Source organism: Heliangelus exortis, chromosome 26, assembly GCF_036169615.1.
Source record: "Heliangelus exortis chromosome 26, bHelExo1.hap1, whole genome shotgun sequence".
Classification (NCBI taxonomy): Eukaryota; Metazoa; Chordata; class Aves; order Apodiformes; family Trochilidae; genus Heliangelus; species Heliangelus exortis.
This window is the reverse complement of record NC_092447.1, coordinates 6,186,174-6,199,741: the sequence shown is the minus strand read 5'-3', so window position 1 is coordinate 6,199,741 and position 13,568 is coordinate 6,186,174. Positions and strand designations below refer to the sequence as shown.

At 54.1% G+C, this 13,568-nt stretch overlaps 2 protein-coding genes across 7 annotated transcripts; one reads left to right on the top strand and one right to left on the bottom strand.

Annotated features, from left to right (window-relative positions):
* The first annotated feature begins 381 nt into the window (after positions 1-381).
* SRPRA (SRP receptor subunit alpha) lies at positions 382-5,820 on the top strand. The gene is made up of 14 exons (XM_071768849.1): positions 382-586; positions 1,220-1,303; positions 1,936-2,099; positions 2,185-2,345; positions 2,437-2,593; positions 2,746-2,896; positions 3,113-3,219; positions 3,367-3,485; positions 3,671-3,757; positions 3,843-4,015; positions 4,096-4,309; positions 4,422-4,585; positions 4,673-4,771; positions 5,012-5,820. Exons 1-14 carry the CDS (start codon positions 467-469, stop codon positions 5,138-5,140), a joined length of 1,929 nt encoding a protein of 642 aa, XP_071624950.1. The 5' UTR covers positions 382-466; the 3' UTR covers positions 5,141-5,820.
* On the bottom strand, positions 5,462-13,530 carry FAM118B (family with sequence similarity 118 member B). 6 transcript variants are annotated; one of them, XM_071768877.1, is made up of 9 exons: positions 13,491-13,530; positions 13,109-13,154; positions 10,618-10,695; positions 9,007-9,259; positions 8,418-8,645; positions 7,786-7,914; positions 7,058-7,343; positions 6,644-6,694; positions 5,462-6,529 (listed from the first exon to the last, which is right to left on the bottom strand). In XM_071768877.1, the coding sequence occupies exons 3-9, from the start codon at positions 10,686-10,688 to the stop codon at positions 6,516-6,518; spliced, it is 1,032 nt and encodes a 343-aa protein (XP_071624978.1). In that variant the 5' UTR covers positions 10,689-10,695; positions 13,109-13,154; positions 13,491-13,530; the 3' UTR covers positions 5,462-6,515. The 6 variants fall into 6 exon arrangements, with proteins under 6 accessions (XP_071624978.1, XP_071624981.1, XP_071624977.1 ...); XM_071768880.1 differs by having other exon boundaries at positions 7,058-7,262; XM_071768876.1 differs by lacking the exon at positions 13,109-13,154 and having other exon boundaries at positions 13,491-13,512.
* Between the last annotated feature and the right edge of the window lie 38 nt (positions 13,531-13,568).

The following is a 13,568-nucleotide window of genomic DNA, read 5'->3' as shown; positions in this document are numbered from 1 at the left end:
GTGGGCCAGTTAATTTGCATAGCCACGCCTCCCTCTTGACACTCTTCATCTGTATAGCCACGCCCCCGTGACATCACCTTCATCTGCATAACCTGGCCCCTGTCGCACACCAATCGCTACTTTGCATAACCACGCCCCCGCCCCATGCTTAATCTGCATAACCGCACCTTCACTGCGCACCGAAACGTTAATTTGCATAACCACGCCCCCGAAAAGAGAACACCTCGTCTACATAACCACGCCCCCTCGCTCTCACCCTTCATGTGCATAACCACGCCCCCATCAGCCGTATGACGTCTCCCTAATCTGCATAACCACGCCCCCCTCCTGCCCCTCCCCCGCCTTCCCATTGGCCGCCGCCTCTCCCGGTTCCCTCCGCCATTCGGCGCTGACTTCCGGCGGAAGCGCGGCGGGCAGTGCGACGTGTGCGGGAGCCGGGCCCGGCCCCGCCGCCGCCGCCGCCGCCATGCTCGATTTCTTCACCATCTTCAGCAAAGGCGGCCTCGTCCTCTGGTGCTTCCAGGGGGTCCGCGGCCCCGCCGCCACCGCCCCCGTTAACGCTCTCATCCGATCCGTCCTGCTGCAGGTGGGCGCGGAGGGAGGCGGGGAACGCGGGCCCTGTGTCAGGGGGCAACGGGCGGGACCACCGAGGGGGGTGGGGTGGGGGGGGCACAGGGAGGGGGCGCCCGGTTCTGGTGTGGAAGCTGGGGAGGGGGCGGCACCCGGGAGGGAGGGAATATGGCGGGAGCGGCTCCGTGTGGGGTCCGTGCGTTTGGGGAGGGGGAGGCGGGGGGGACCCCCTGGCAGGGGATGGGGGGCACGGGGGGGGGGGGAGGGGGAGCCTCCCTGGGGAGGGGGCATCAGGGGGGATTTTGGGGAGCGGGGGGTTACACGGGTGGGACCATCCGCTTGGGGAGGGGGGTGGCGGGGTGGGAGTATCCACAGGCTGGGGAGGGGTCTGCTGAGACCACCGGGCTGGGGAGGGGGCGATCGGGCAGGACCCACATGGGATTGAGGAGGGGGATGTAGGCACAAGGATTTATCTGGGGGGGTTTAGATGGGACCCCCTGGTTGAGATGGGGACCATATGGGGTTGGGGGAGGCAGGATGGGACCCCCTGGGCTTGGGGTGCCTTGGGGAAAGGGGGGGGGTGCCAGGGATGGTGTGTGGGTGTCTCCTGGCTGCTGACCCCCCTCTTCTGATGGTTCCTCTCCCCCAGGAGAGAGGTGGCAACAACTCCTTCACCCATGAAGCTCTCACGCTCAAATACAAACTGGACAACCAGTTTGAGCTGGTGTTTGTGGTAAGCTGTGCCCAGACTGTGAAATGGGAGAGAAAACTGCCTAAAAAGAGGGGAAACGGCAAAAAAAATGTGGTGCTGAGGTGTCAGGAGGTGTGGGTCTTGTCCTCCCTGGTTCCAGAAGGGTTCTGGGGAGCTGAGGGGAGGTGGGATACACACACCTGGGTACACCCAGGAGAGGATGAAGTTACTAAAGCTCAAGTAGGAGCCTGCAGCCTCCTAAAACCTTTAAATTTTATTAAACTTGGTTAAAAAGAAGCCCAACCTGTGTCCCCCTGGGGAGCAGCTTCCCACCTTCTCCTCACCCCTTATCTCCCCACACGTACCCAGTGATAAGCAGAGAGCTCTCGGCTCTGCTGCCAGCAACCCCACACTTGTGTGTTTGGTCAGTGCTGAAATCCAAGGCTCTGCCTTTTGGTTTCTTTTTTTTCCCCCTGCCCCCCTCCCCCTGCCCTCCTCCTCCTTCCCTCTCCCCCTCCCTTTCCCTTTTTCCTTTCCGGGGTGGATCTCGGGAGGACGGGCTTCAAACCTCCTCCCCCAAAGGGAAGATTTCTGGAGCAGATGGAAAGATTTTAAGTTCCGCTGCTCAGATGTGCTGAGACTGGATGTCTCAGCCTTGTTTCCTCATCTGGCAGGTGGGGTTCCAGAAGATCCTGACCCTGACCTACGTGGATAAGCTGATAGATGATGTCCATAAGGAATTCCGGGACAAATACCGCAACGAGTTCCAGCAGAAGGGCACCCTGGGGATCCTCAATGGCACCTTTGACTTCAAAGATGACTTCATGCGCCTCCTCAGGTACCACAGCTTGGGTTCCTGACTTCCTTAATCTGTGATTAATCAGTGTTAATTACCATGGAGGGTAACAGGTGGTTCCTCACAGGGAGGCAGAGGAGAGCAGCAAGGTGCGAGCTCCCACAGTGATGAAGACGTTTGAGCAGTCTCTGAAGTCCCAGAAGACTGTCAAGTGTATGATAGAAACCCGAGGAGAGAAACCAAAGGAGAAAGTCAAGAACAAGAAGAACAAAGGTTCCAAAAAGGAGGGTGAGTGAACCAGGAAGGAGTTCTAGGAGAGGGAATTAATATTTTGGAGTTTCTGTGTCTCGGAGGTGATCTCAGGGTTCTTTTCCCTCAGGAACTGAAGCTGTGGCAGCAGCTGGGAAAGCCTCAGGGGGTGAGAAGCAGGCATCCTCTGCATCTGGGGACAGGGAGGAGCTGACCAAGGATGAGATCCTGCAGAAGAACCGTGAGGAGTTCTTCAAGAGACACAGCAAAGCAGGGGAGAAGTCCAGGTGAGGATCCCAGCCCGTGGGTCACTCTCTCCACACTTCACACCTGGTGTCCTCCAGCCGTGGGTGGGCTCTCTCTTTTCTTGGGGAAGTCAGAGCTTGGCAGCACCCACCAGAAACCATTTTTTTTTTTTTTGGGTCTTTGATATCCCCAGATCTCCCAAGCCCGAAGCACAGAAGGAGAAGGGGAAGAAGCCCCGCGTGTGGGACCTGGGGAACTCCAATGCCAAAGTCTTGGATTACAGCAACTCTGCCGCCAACGGCAGCACCGAGGCCTCTCCCCTGAAGGAGTTTGACCCCGAGACAGTAAGGAGAGACAGCCAGGTCACCCCTGGGCCTGGGTGCTGCAAGCCCAGCCTGCTCTCCACGTCCAGCTGTGGAGGTGGGAGACACGGGGGTGCATCCTCCACCCCCAAACCTGCCACCAGGGATGAGCTTTGGGGTTGAAACGAGGAGGTCCACGTGGAGCCACCTCCCTGTCTGGTTGTCCCTCTTCAGGGTGTGTCTTTTCCTCCCCCACAGGCCCTGGGAGATCGGAACCGGGAGCCCGGACGCCTTTACGACCTGGAGTACGAGAGTGATGATGAAGCTGAAGAGGAGAAGGTGGTTCAGAACCCTTCAAAACCCAGGTAGAGGTTCCTGCACCCCTCACTTCTCCTTTTCTCACCCCTAACTCCTTTTCCAGTCCAACCAAGGGGACAAAGAGGTGGAGTTTGGGGTGGGCTCTTCCCTTGTTTTTTCTCCAACCTGAAGGTCACCCCTCTGCTTCTCTCCAGTGCCAAGAAAGGTGGCTTGGGGGGCATGTTTGGTATGCTGAAAGGCCTGGTGGGCTCCAAGAGCTTGACCAGAGAAGACATGGACCCTGTGCTGGAGAAGATGAAGGATCACTTGATCGGTAGGTGTGAGCAGGTTGACATTGAGGTGGCAGCACCCATGGTTTGGGCTGCTCTTGCCTACAGGAACTTCTGGGGAGTACTTGACCAGGTTTGGCCTGGTGAGGATCCATCATATGGACTCTGTCCTCCCCTTGAGGCTGACCTGCAGTGCACCTGACTCCCTCCCCTCTATCTTTTCTTCAAGCCAAAAATGTGGCAGCGGAGATCGCGGTGCAGCTCTGCGAGTCGGTGGCCAAGAAACTGGAAGGGAAGGTGATGGGGACCTTCACCAGTAAGTTGGCCACGGGTGGCTCCCTCCAGGTTTGGGGCTCGGGGGTGTTCCCCTGAGGTGTGACTCTGTGTCTCCTCCTCCCCAGCGGTGACCTCGACAGTGAAGCAGGCCCTGCAGGAGGCCCTGGTGCAGATCCTGCAGCCCCAGCGCCGCGTTGATGTCCTCCGCGACGTCATGGACGCCCAGCGCCACCGCCGCCCCTACGTCGTCACCTTCTGCGGCGTCAACGGGGTGGGCAAGTCCACCAACCTGGCCAAGGTGAGGATGACCCCAGCCTCTCGGCTCTGGGGGGGCAGAGGTGCTGAGGGAGAGGAGGTTTCACCTTTGGTCACCTCCAGATCTCCTTCTGGCTGATCGAGAACGGTTTCAGCGTGCTCATCGCCGCGTGTGACACGTTCCGTGCCGGGGCGGTGGAGCAGCTCCGCACACACACCCGGCGCCTCAACGCTCTGCACCCCCCGGAGAGCCATGGGGGCAGGACCATGGTGCAGCTCTACGAGAAGGGCTACGGCAAGGACGCCGCCGGCATCGCCATGGAGGCCATTTCCTACGGTGGGTGGGTGAGGAACCTCCCGCGGGTGCCAAACCTCCAGGAGGGCAACCTATTGCCTTTCATAACTTGTGTAACTTTTATAACTGTTGTCTCCTTTTGGGTGTTTTCCAGCTCGCAACCAGGGCTTTGACGTGGTGCTGGTGGACACGGCAGGGCGCATGCAGGACAATGCCCCTTTGATGACAGCCTTGGCCAAACTCATCGCTGTCAACGCTCCCGACCTCGTCCTCTTCGTGGGGGAAGCACTGGTGGGAAATGAGGCTGTGGATCAGCTGGTGAGTGGTGTTCCTGAAAGACAGAGAGGGGGGAATCCACTTTTCAAGGTTTTATTGGACCCTTCTTGGATCTGTTCTTTCCCTCAGGTCAAGTTCAACAAGGCCCTGGCTGACCACTCCATGGCCCAGACCCCGCGGCTCATCGATGGCATCGTCCTCACCAAATTCGACACCATTGATGACAAGGTAAGGAAATGGCTGCACACACAGCTTCCTCCTGGTGTCCAGAGTGGGAGGGATGGCAACTTTCTAACACAGATCTGTTCTGGACACCATCCTGCATCTTCCTCTTCCACATTTAAACCATTTAATATTTAGCAGTTGTGTTTCCCTGATGGAAATCCAGGATCATATGGACCTGAGGAAGCTTTTCTACCTTCTGAGTTGGATTTACAGTTTTCAGGAGGGTTTTCTGTCCTCCTGCAGGTGGGAGCAGCCATCTCCATGACCTACATCACCAGTAAGCCCATCGTTTTCGTCGGTACCGGGCAAACCTACTGTGACCTGAGGAGCCTCAACGCCAAGGCCGTGGTCGCAGCGCTCATGAAGGCCTAAAAAAAAAACCAACAAAAAAGAGGAGGAAAAAACCCAAACCCCACCAAATTGCTGTCTGCAGATGGCCAAGAAGAACACGCTTTAGTTTTTCCCGTGTAGCTCAGAACCAAATGAGGGGAGCCCAAGGTGGGATAAGGGTTTTTTTGGGGGGATAATATCCCTTTTCTCCAGGAAAAACCTTTCCCCCTGGGTTCCTTCGTTGTGAAGCCACGCAGGCTCCCGGGTGGGAGGTTGGATCCAGAGCTTTGTATTCTTTGTGCTGCACAGAGCTGGGGGGCAGCGTGAGGGCCTGCTGGGCTTTTTTTTTTTTTTTTTTTGGGGGGGGGGAGAATGTTTGAAAGTGATTTTTTTGTTTGTTTTGAGCTGCTTTTGATCATTTTTGCTTCAGACCAGCTAAAGGAGTGGTTTGAGTTGGGAGAGTCACTGTGGTTGGTGGCAGTGGTAGGGCTGGTTGGTGATGTTGCTTCTGGGGGCAGCTCCACCCAAGCTGATAAACCAAAAAAAACCCAAAACAGGTTGGGAGGGAAGGGGGGAGAAATGCAAAATTTGCCTTAAAGGTCCCAATTTCTGTCATCCCCAGGACTCTACAGCAGGGTCCTTGGAGGTGGTGGGGCGGGAGAGCTGCAGCAGCTTGGTCCCATTGTGCTAATTGTAGCCTGGCTCCTCTGATTGAGTAAAAAGGAGAAAAAACCCCACAAATTATTTAAAGATCCTGGTGGCTGCTTGCTGCTTTCCTGCCCCTCCTCCTTCCCCCCTCCTCGAGTGCCTCTGGAAGTGCTCCACAGAATAATACAAACCTCTCTCTGACGGTGTCTTGTAGCTCTGTACCGCAGGTGTGCTCTAGTGCAATAAATCCAATGCTGTCTGCTCCAAGAAGACATAATTTATATATAAAAAAAAAAAAAAATAAAACTAAAAAACCCTGGGGAATTTGTTCTCTGTGGATAAATACAACTTCCCTCCAAGCCAGCGTGGTGTTTCCCTCCTGGGAAGGGAAGATGGGAAAGGGTGTGTAAAATCACATAACCAGGCACAGCAAAAAAAAAAATAGAAGCATAAGGGAGTTTTTTAATCCAAAAAACGAGAAAAAAACAAACTTAGAAAAATGAGAGCTTCGAATACAAAAACCCACTCAAAATTTTATGGGTTTTTTGTTTTTTTTTTTTTTAATGTAAAGTACAGAATACAAAAAGCACTAAGTATGAAATCAGCATTTCAGTGGCTGCAGCTCCCTCGGAGCGACCTTGCGTGTGTCAAAAGACAATTTCAACATGAAACCAGGTGTCTGTCCGTCCATCTGTCCCTCCCAGGAGGCTCAGAGGGGTCCCAGGCAGGTGGGCAGCACCAGATTTGGATCCTGGGCAGAGGCTGATGCTCAACTCCTGTGTCCTGTGGGAAGGAGAGAGTGCTGCCCAGCCTGCCTGGGCACCCATGGAGCTCCTGAAGGGGCCCTGAGGGGCTGGGGGTGGTGGGGAAACCTCTCAGTTTGGGTGGGGGTCTCACCTGTTAGGTCACCAGCAGAGCCATTGAGCTGTTGTCCCTCCTTGTGCACACCTAGGAGAGAGCAAGGAGGGGATGTTGCACACCACAAACCTTCCTGCTTGGGTTGTATGAGCAAACTCGCTGCTTTTCCCCTGTTTTTCGGAGGAAATCATGGCAGCCATGGGAGAAAAATAAGATGAGGAGCAGCAGAGCTGTTGGAAAACCCCATGACATGTGAAGATTTCATCAAAGGAAAGCCCAGATCCAGACAATTCTCTTTTGGGGGGGGAAAAAAACCAACAAAACAAACCCAAAAGCTTAGAGAAGAATAAAAGCACAAAGAGCAGGGGCTGGCAGCACTGTCCACGTGCCAAAGCTTGTGGAGATAGTGAAGAACAATGTCATGGAACCCTGAGGTGACACAGCCACCCCTACCTGCTCGTCCCCGCATGGTGATCTCACTGGCCAACCTCTCAAAGTACTGGGGCAGGTCGGCGTAGTCGTCCCCGTAGGAGATGACTTTGATACCTTTGTCCAACATGTTCTCCCGCAGCTTCTTGAACTCGTCCACATCTCCCCTCCTCACCAGCATGAAGTGCTCCAGGTCCGACTTGTGCTTCACAGCCTCTAAAAACAGGGCCTGAAATGTGGTGTCATCAACAGTCCAACCACAGCCCAAGAACAGGAAGGACTTATTCTCATACAGCTTCTGAATCGCCCGCTTTAAAAAAGGGAAAGAGGTTCTCAGTCAGGGGTTTATCTCCACGAGGCACAAGAGACAGCATCTGCCTGGCCACCACAACCACCCTCAGCCCAAGCGTGGGGAGGAGACAACAAGGCATGGCCTCCAGCTGCACCCAGGGAGGTTCAGATCAGACACTCAGACCAATTTGTGCACCGGGAGTGGTCAGCCACGGGAAGAGGCTGCCCGGGGCAGTGGTGGAGTCACCATCCCTCAGGATGTTCAAAACCACGTGGAGGTGGCACCGGGGGACGTGGTTTGGTTGGTGTCGGGTTGATGGTTGGACTTGGGTAATCTCAAAGGCCTTTTCCAACCTTCATGTTTCTATGGTTGGTTCTGTGAGGTGTTCCTCCATCCCTCCTCTTCTAGGCCACCAAATTAAAGCCTCTGCCACCACCCGAGGGGAGGGACCCTGCCTCACCATGACCTCCGTGTTGCGCAGGACGTTCTGGTAGCCGGCCGGGTGCAGGACGATGCCGCTGGGGTTGGTGTAAACACCATGGATGTGCAGGACACTCAACCTCCTCTTCTCCTGTGCCCACTCCAGCACCTGGGTGAAACAAAAGCCCTCTGGAAAGGTGAGCAGTTCAAAACAACCCTTCGTGGTGGTCTTGCAAAGAGGCAGCTTCTTCCTCATCTTCCTCAGGAGGTCACAGGTCTGTCCATGGCCTATGGCACTTGTTTGGGTCAATGTTTGGGGGAGGAGACCAACTCAGCACACAGGAGTAAGCAGCAAATGCAGGTAAAACTATACATACTCTTTTCTAGCCTACAAAGTTTTATTTCTCAGCCCCTCCTGACTCTGAGAAGCAGGAGGAGCCACCCAGCCCTCTCCGGAAGAGGGAAGCCTCAAAGCCCTGAGAAGGCCCAAAAAGCACGTGATAAAAATAAGACAGGCAAGCTCTGAGCTTCCTGTGCTGGTTAGAAACATCAACACAAGGCTGAGGTGGAAAAGGAGCATGCAGGTCCATCCCGTGAGGCCAAGGCAGGAGTTTCAAGGACAGAGATGAAAGGAATCCCAGCCAAAGAAAAAAACCCATCATCATCATTTACCTTCTTTTCATCTGTCAGGTCAAGAGACTCCAGGTGCTTGCCCTGGTGGGATGCATACAGTTCCAGCAGGTTATCAAAGTTGGTGGTCAACACCAGAGCCCCATTCTCCATCAAGTCCAGCACAGACTGGAGCAGCTGCTTCCCAGAATCTTCCATCTTCGATTCCAGGTCATCAAACACCTCATACAAACAGTCCTTGAAAAAGGTGGAGCGGACGTTGCTTGTGCGCTGGGAGAAGGAGATGAAGATCAGAGCCTGGTTTCTGCTAAGGCTGGAGGTGTTAAATACCCACCAAGTTCTTGAAAACCTCCCCAAAGCTCCAGGTGTTAAATACCCACCAAGTTCCTCAAGACCTCCCCAAGGCCGAGATGGGTGCTGCCTCCTCCACCATGTTCCCAGTGAAATCCCCCCAAATCAGGCACCCAGCACAGCCACTGTGTTCCTTGTAGCCAGAAGAACTTGGGGAGATGGAACTTGGGAGAATGGGAACTTGGGAGATGGTGGGACCACACTGGAGGACCCAATTTTGGGATGTTTCCAAGAAGGAAACCCATTCACTTGGGGCTGGGTATGGCACAAGGGCGCTCACCGGAGACAGCTTCTGGATAAGGTCATGGGCAAGGTGAACCAAGTTCTTGTCTTCATGGAGACACTTCTGAAACCTTTTGCTCTCTTCATCTTCCAGGAGATCAAAGTCAATAGCAGCATCCAGGAGGGCTTGGATTAACCCCTTCCAAGATTTCAGGGCTGGGACCTGGGGAGCAACAGCAGCGCTGATTCCTGTCCCAATCACCAGCACGAGCTCCTGAGGCTTCTTGGTTTTGAGGCTTGGCAGCAGCTTCCTGCAGGAGGAGGAAAGAGCCTCATCATCCATGGAAGGACATCCTGGGGGTGGAATGGGCAGGCTGAGGACAAGCAAGGTGCCTTCTGCCTCAGTTTTGTGCTGATGCCTCCATTAAGGTCCTCTGGTCACCAGAGGGGGGCTGGTGAGAGGACCTGAGACCTCCCGCGGCCTCCTCTCACCTGAGAGGAGCAGCTTGGTGTCAGCTAAAGCTGGAAGCTGGCAGAAAGCCCAAATTCTCCTTCCTCCTCCTCTCTTTTTCTTTATTTTTTTTTCCAAATTATTATTATTCATTAGCTGTGCTTCTCCCCACTTTGCCTGTGTCCATTTGCTCTCCTCAAACAACTTCAGCTTGCTGGAGGATGGAAGCAGCAGCCCAGGGAGGCCAGGAATGATTTTTTTATCTATTTTTCTGTCTGATATTTAACCCAGAAGGGAGGGGGGGGAATAAACCAACCCAGCACAGATGGAGCTTTTCCTTGAGGGCCCTCCTCTCTTCTTGAGGAGGTTGAGTGGAGGTGATGTGTGGAGGTTGCATTTTGGGACCACAAGAAATAAATCCATCAAGAAACAAATAATTTTTCCAACCAGAAAAACCAGAGACTGAAACCCAAAAGAACAACAAAATATTCACATGTTAAGGCCTCTGGAGGAGGTGTCCTGTTCCCATGCTGAGGAACACTCTTGTTTCCACCCCCCAAGGAAAAAAATTAAATCTCCCAGCCCCTTCTTCTGCTCATTCCAGACTCAACCTTGAGCTCCCTCCCAGAGCCTCTCCTCGTCAAGAAAGCACAGGAGTGGAAGGCAAGCTGAGGAATCAGCTGAGGTGTTTGGATTTTGGGTTAAAATTCAAAGCCACAGCTCCAGCCCTGGGTGGGGAGCAGGGTGGGAATGCCCTGAGTCAGCCCCACGCTCAGCTCCTGGATAGTGTGGGGCACCCGGGTGGGATTTTGGAGCATTTACACACAGGAAAATTGTATTAATTGGAGAAAATTGTATTAATTGGAGCAGTTGCCCATCCCACCAGGAACTGGAGTTGATCTGAAGAGAAGCAGCAAGATCACCAGACTGGAGGTGACCTGGTGTGGGCTCCAGCTCAAACCATGGAGACAGAGAGATAGAAACTGTCCATGCAACCCCACACCCTGGCTGAGGGGTTAAAACCCAAGCAGGTTCTGGGTGTTTGGGCTTTTTTGTTTCAGGCACTGTAGGAAAACAGAGGAGTTTTCTTGGCTCAAGCAACTGAAAAGAATGGCTTGGGGGCTGGCTGCCAAGTGTCCTGCTCTGACAGAACAATGCAAGGAGGGAAACAGAACAAAGGCTCTTGTTAGAAAGTGCCTGGAGTGCCACTGGATTTACCTGGGCTTTTTGGCAGGTGGCATTCCATCTCCCAATGCTGTCTCTTTACCCAGGCTGACTGTAGAAGCCATCCAGTTCCTAGAGTGCACAGAGGACACAAGCAAAGTCAGGAGATGAGGATGGCGTGGTGGGGGTGTCTCTCTCCAGCCAGCTTCTCCCAGGCAGATAAATAATCCCAGAGTTTGTTATCTTTATGAGATCACCTTTGGGCTGAGAATTGCTCTTTTTTTTTTCGTGTCTGAACTTTGCCCGGCTGCTCTCAGCCACTTCCTTAACTCCCCTTACAACAAAACTTGAGAAAATCAGACAAAACTGGGCTGCAGGTTGCCCCTGGCAGACCACTGGCTCCCTGCTTCCAAGGCCATTCCCACTGGGACACAGCGGGAGGGAAGAAAGACAAAAAAAGTTTTTTGTTGGCTCTAAGAAGTCCCCCAGAACATTTCATTCCCTGGTGATGAGAGAAGGAGCATCCAGCCTGCCCTGCATCTCCAGCCCGTGGGGTATGACCTTAAAAACTGTTATGGGGAGGAAACCAACCTCCTGAAACACCTCCTGGCACCTCAAATAATCTGATTTTTAGAGACCCCCAATTTCAGATCAATGTTTCAGATGGGTTTAGGAAGCCAGGAGTGTGGCTGCCCCCAACTGCTCAGAGCTCCTGGGGGTTTCACACCCTCCAGGGCTTCAAATCCTTTCTGAAGGTTGCACCCTGTGGTTTTCCAACCCAATTCTGGAGCCTCACAGCCCACCTAACACTTGGGGTGAACCATTTTGGGGTGGAAAACTGCTGGAAAAAGGGTGACCCCCAGGGGGTGTCTCAGGGAGGACACAGGCAACTCAGCCTGAGTGCACACAGCAAAGCATAGTCAAGGTTGGGAAACATCAAAAGGGGGAAAAAAAAAATAAAAATCAACATTTCCTTTCCACTCAGTAGGGTGAGAGCTCTCCTGTTGGATCAGCTGATTCTTTTGGAAGAACAGGCTGATTCTACAAAGCCAGCCAAGTTTTAATGAATGGTGCAAAGACATTTTAGACATGGGACAGACCTGTGGAACCTCACAAAAATATCTGTGAGGAGCAGTGTGCTCAATTCCCCTTGAGGAATCCCCCCCAGCCTCACAGCTCACTCAGTTTATGGACAGAACTGCAGTTTAGATCAGCTTCTGGGTGTGAATTATCTGCTAAATCCCAAATACCAAACCCTGTGTGGTGTGTTCTGCTGCCTGAGCACTGCCCCTGTTCTCCTCATCCCACTGAACAGCAGAAATGTGTCACCAGTTCCATTTTTAAGCCACTACAGCCCTAAGGACATCTCAGATGTCATACTGAACTCCAGGAAAAAAACACCTTTTCTAATTACAGTTACCAAGAAATAGTTGTTTCCTGTCCCAACCTTCATTTCTACTTACTGCAGAGAGCTACAAAAGATTAAAACCCACCAGAAATCCTACCTAAGTTGTCTTCTGTCTCCAAAAAGTGCTTATTTCTCCTCAGAACAAACCCTGGAGATTCAGCCAAGCAAGGTGAAGCTCCAGCTCTGCAGCTCTGCTGCCCAGGGGGGGCTGATCCCAGTGCAGGCTCCAGGGAACAGAAATCCAGGAGCGTCCCCACCTTAGCATGTGGCAGGGAAATCAGCCCCAGGGCTCCCGGCCCTGCTGTGGAGGAGGGAGCCACCAAGGAGAAGGAGATAAGAAGCTTCTCTCCTCCTGGAGACACCAGGAATTTTCCAGCTATTGAGAGTACAAGGAGCCAGAGAGAGAGTAAACACCCAGCTCTGCAGGTTCTTGGCTCCCCTGACCTTCATTAAAGGCAGAGTCCCTGTGTGGCCTCACAGCCTCCTCCTCCTCCTTCCCCTCCACAAATCATTTAATTCACCTTAAAAACCCTTGAGGTTTTCAGCATGGAAATGGCCCAGGTCAGGAACAGTAAATAGACCCAAGAGACAGCCAGCAGCAAAGGGGTAATTCAGATATCTCCTTCTCAAAGAACCTTTAAGACACTGGAGATGACCCCAACGTCACATTAAGAGTTGAAAACCTGCTCAAAGAATCCTGAGCTGATTCCTCCAGCTTTGTCCCTGCACAACTGGATCAAGATCTCAAAAAAAAACCCCAAGCTCTGTCCTCCTGGAAAGGGACAAGCTCCAGACATCCCAGGGATAACAAGCCCTGGTTGTGACAATGCACCAGAGTGGCTTGTGAGCTAAAATCCACCAGAGGTTTGGTTTATGTTTGTTTGTTTGTTTATTTCATGCCACGATTCTCTGGGTGCTTCGGGATTCCTGAAAAACGAGAGGGAGTGACCAGGAGCAGCCTGGGAGAGGCTTGAATCCTGACACCCTGACAGGTGCCAGGCCAAGGTGTTCAGGCAAAAGGTTTCATGCCCAGCAGGGCTCCTGCAGGCCGGGCGGGCTCTCCAGAACCAGTTCTGGGAATCAAACCGGGCTGGAGATGCTGCTGGGTCCCACCCCCCAGGGCTGCCCTGGCCTTACCTTTCCTCTGCGCTGGGCCCCCTCCTCCCCCTCTCTCACACTAAACCTGAGGGAAAAGCAACAAGAGGGGATGTCAGGAGGAGGCCGAGGAAGGGGAGGAAGGCCAAGGAAGCAGCTTTAAAGCAGGCGGCAGCTCGGGGCGGGGGGAGCTGACCAGGCAGCTCGGCTGGGACCAGGCCCTCCGGCCATGATGCGGCCCCCCCCCCTCGCCCCTCTCTGGGGGTTCTCTCGCCCCTCTCTGGGGGGATGGGGACGGAGCCCCCGCCGCTCCCCGGGGTTCCCCTCATGGCCGCCGCCATCACCCGGGGCCGCGGTCGCCATGGCAACCGCCGCGCGCCCGCCACCCACACCCCCCGAGCGCGCGCGCGCGCTCTCCCCTTACCTGGCGCCGCGCGCGCCCGGCCCCATGCGGAGACCCCGCCCCCTACGCTGACTCTCGCGCAGGCGCCCGGCACCGAGG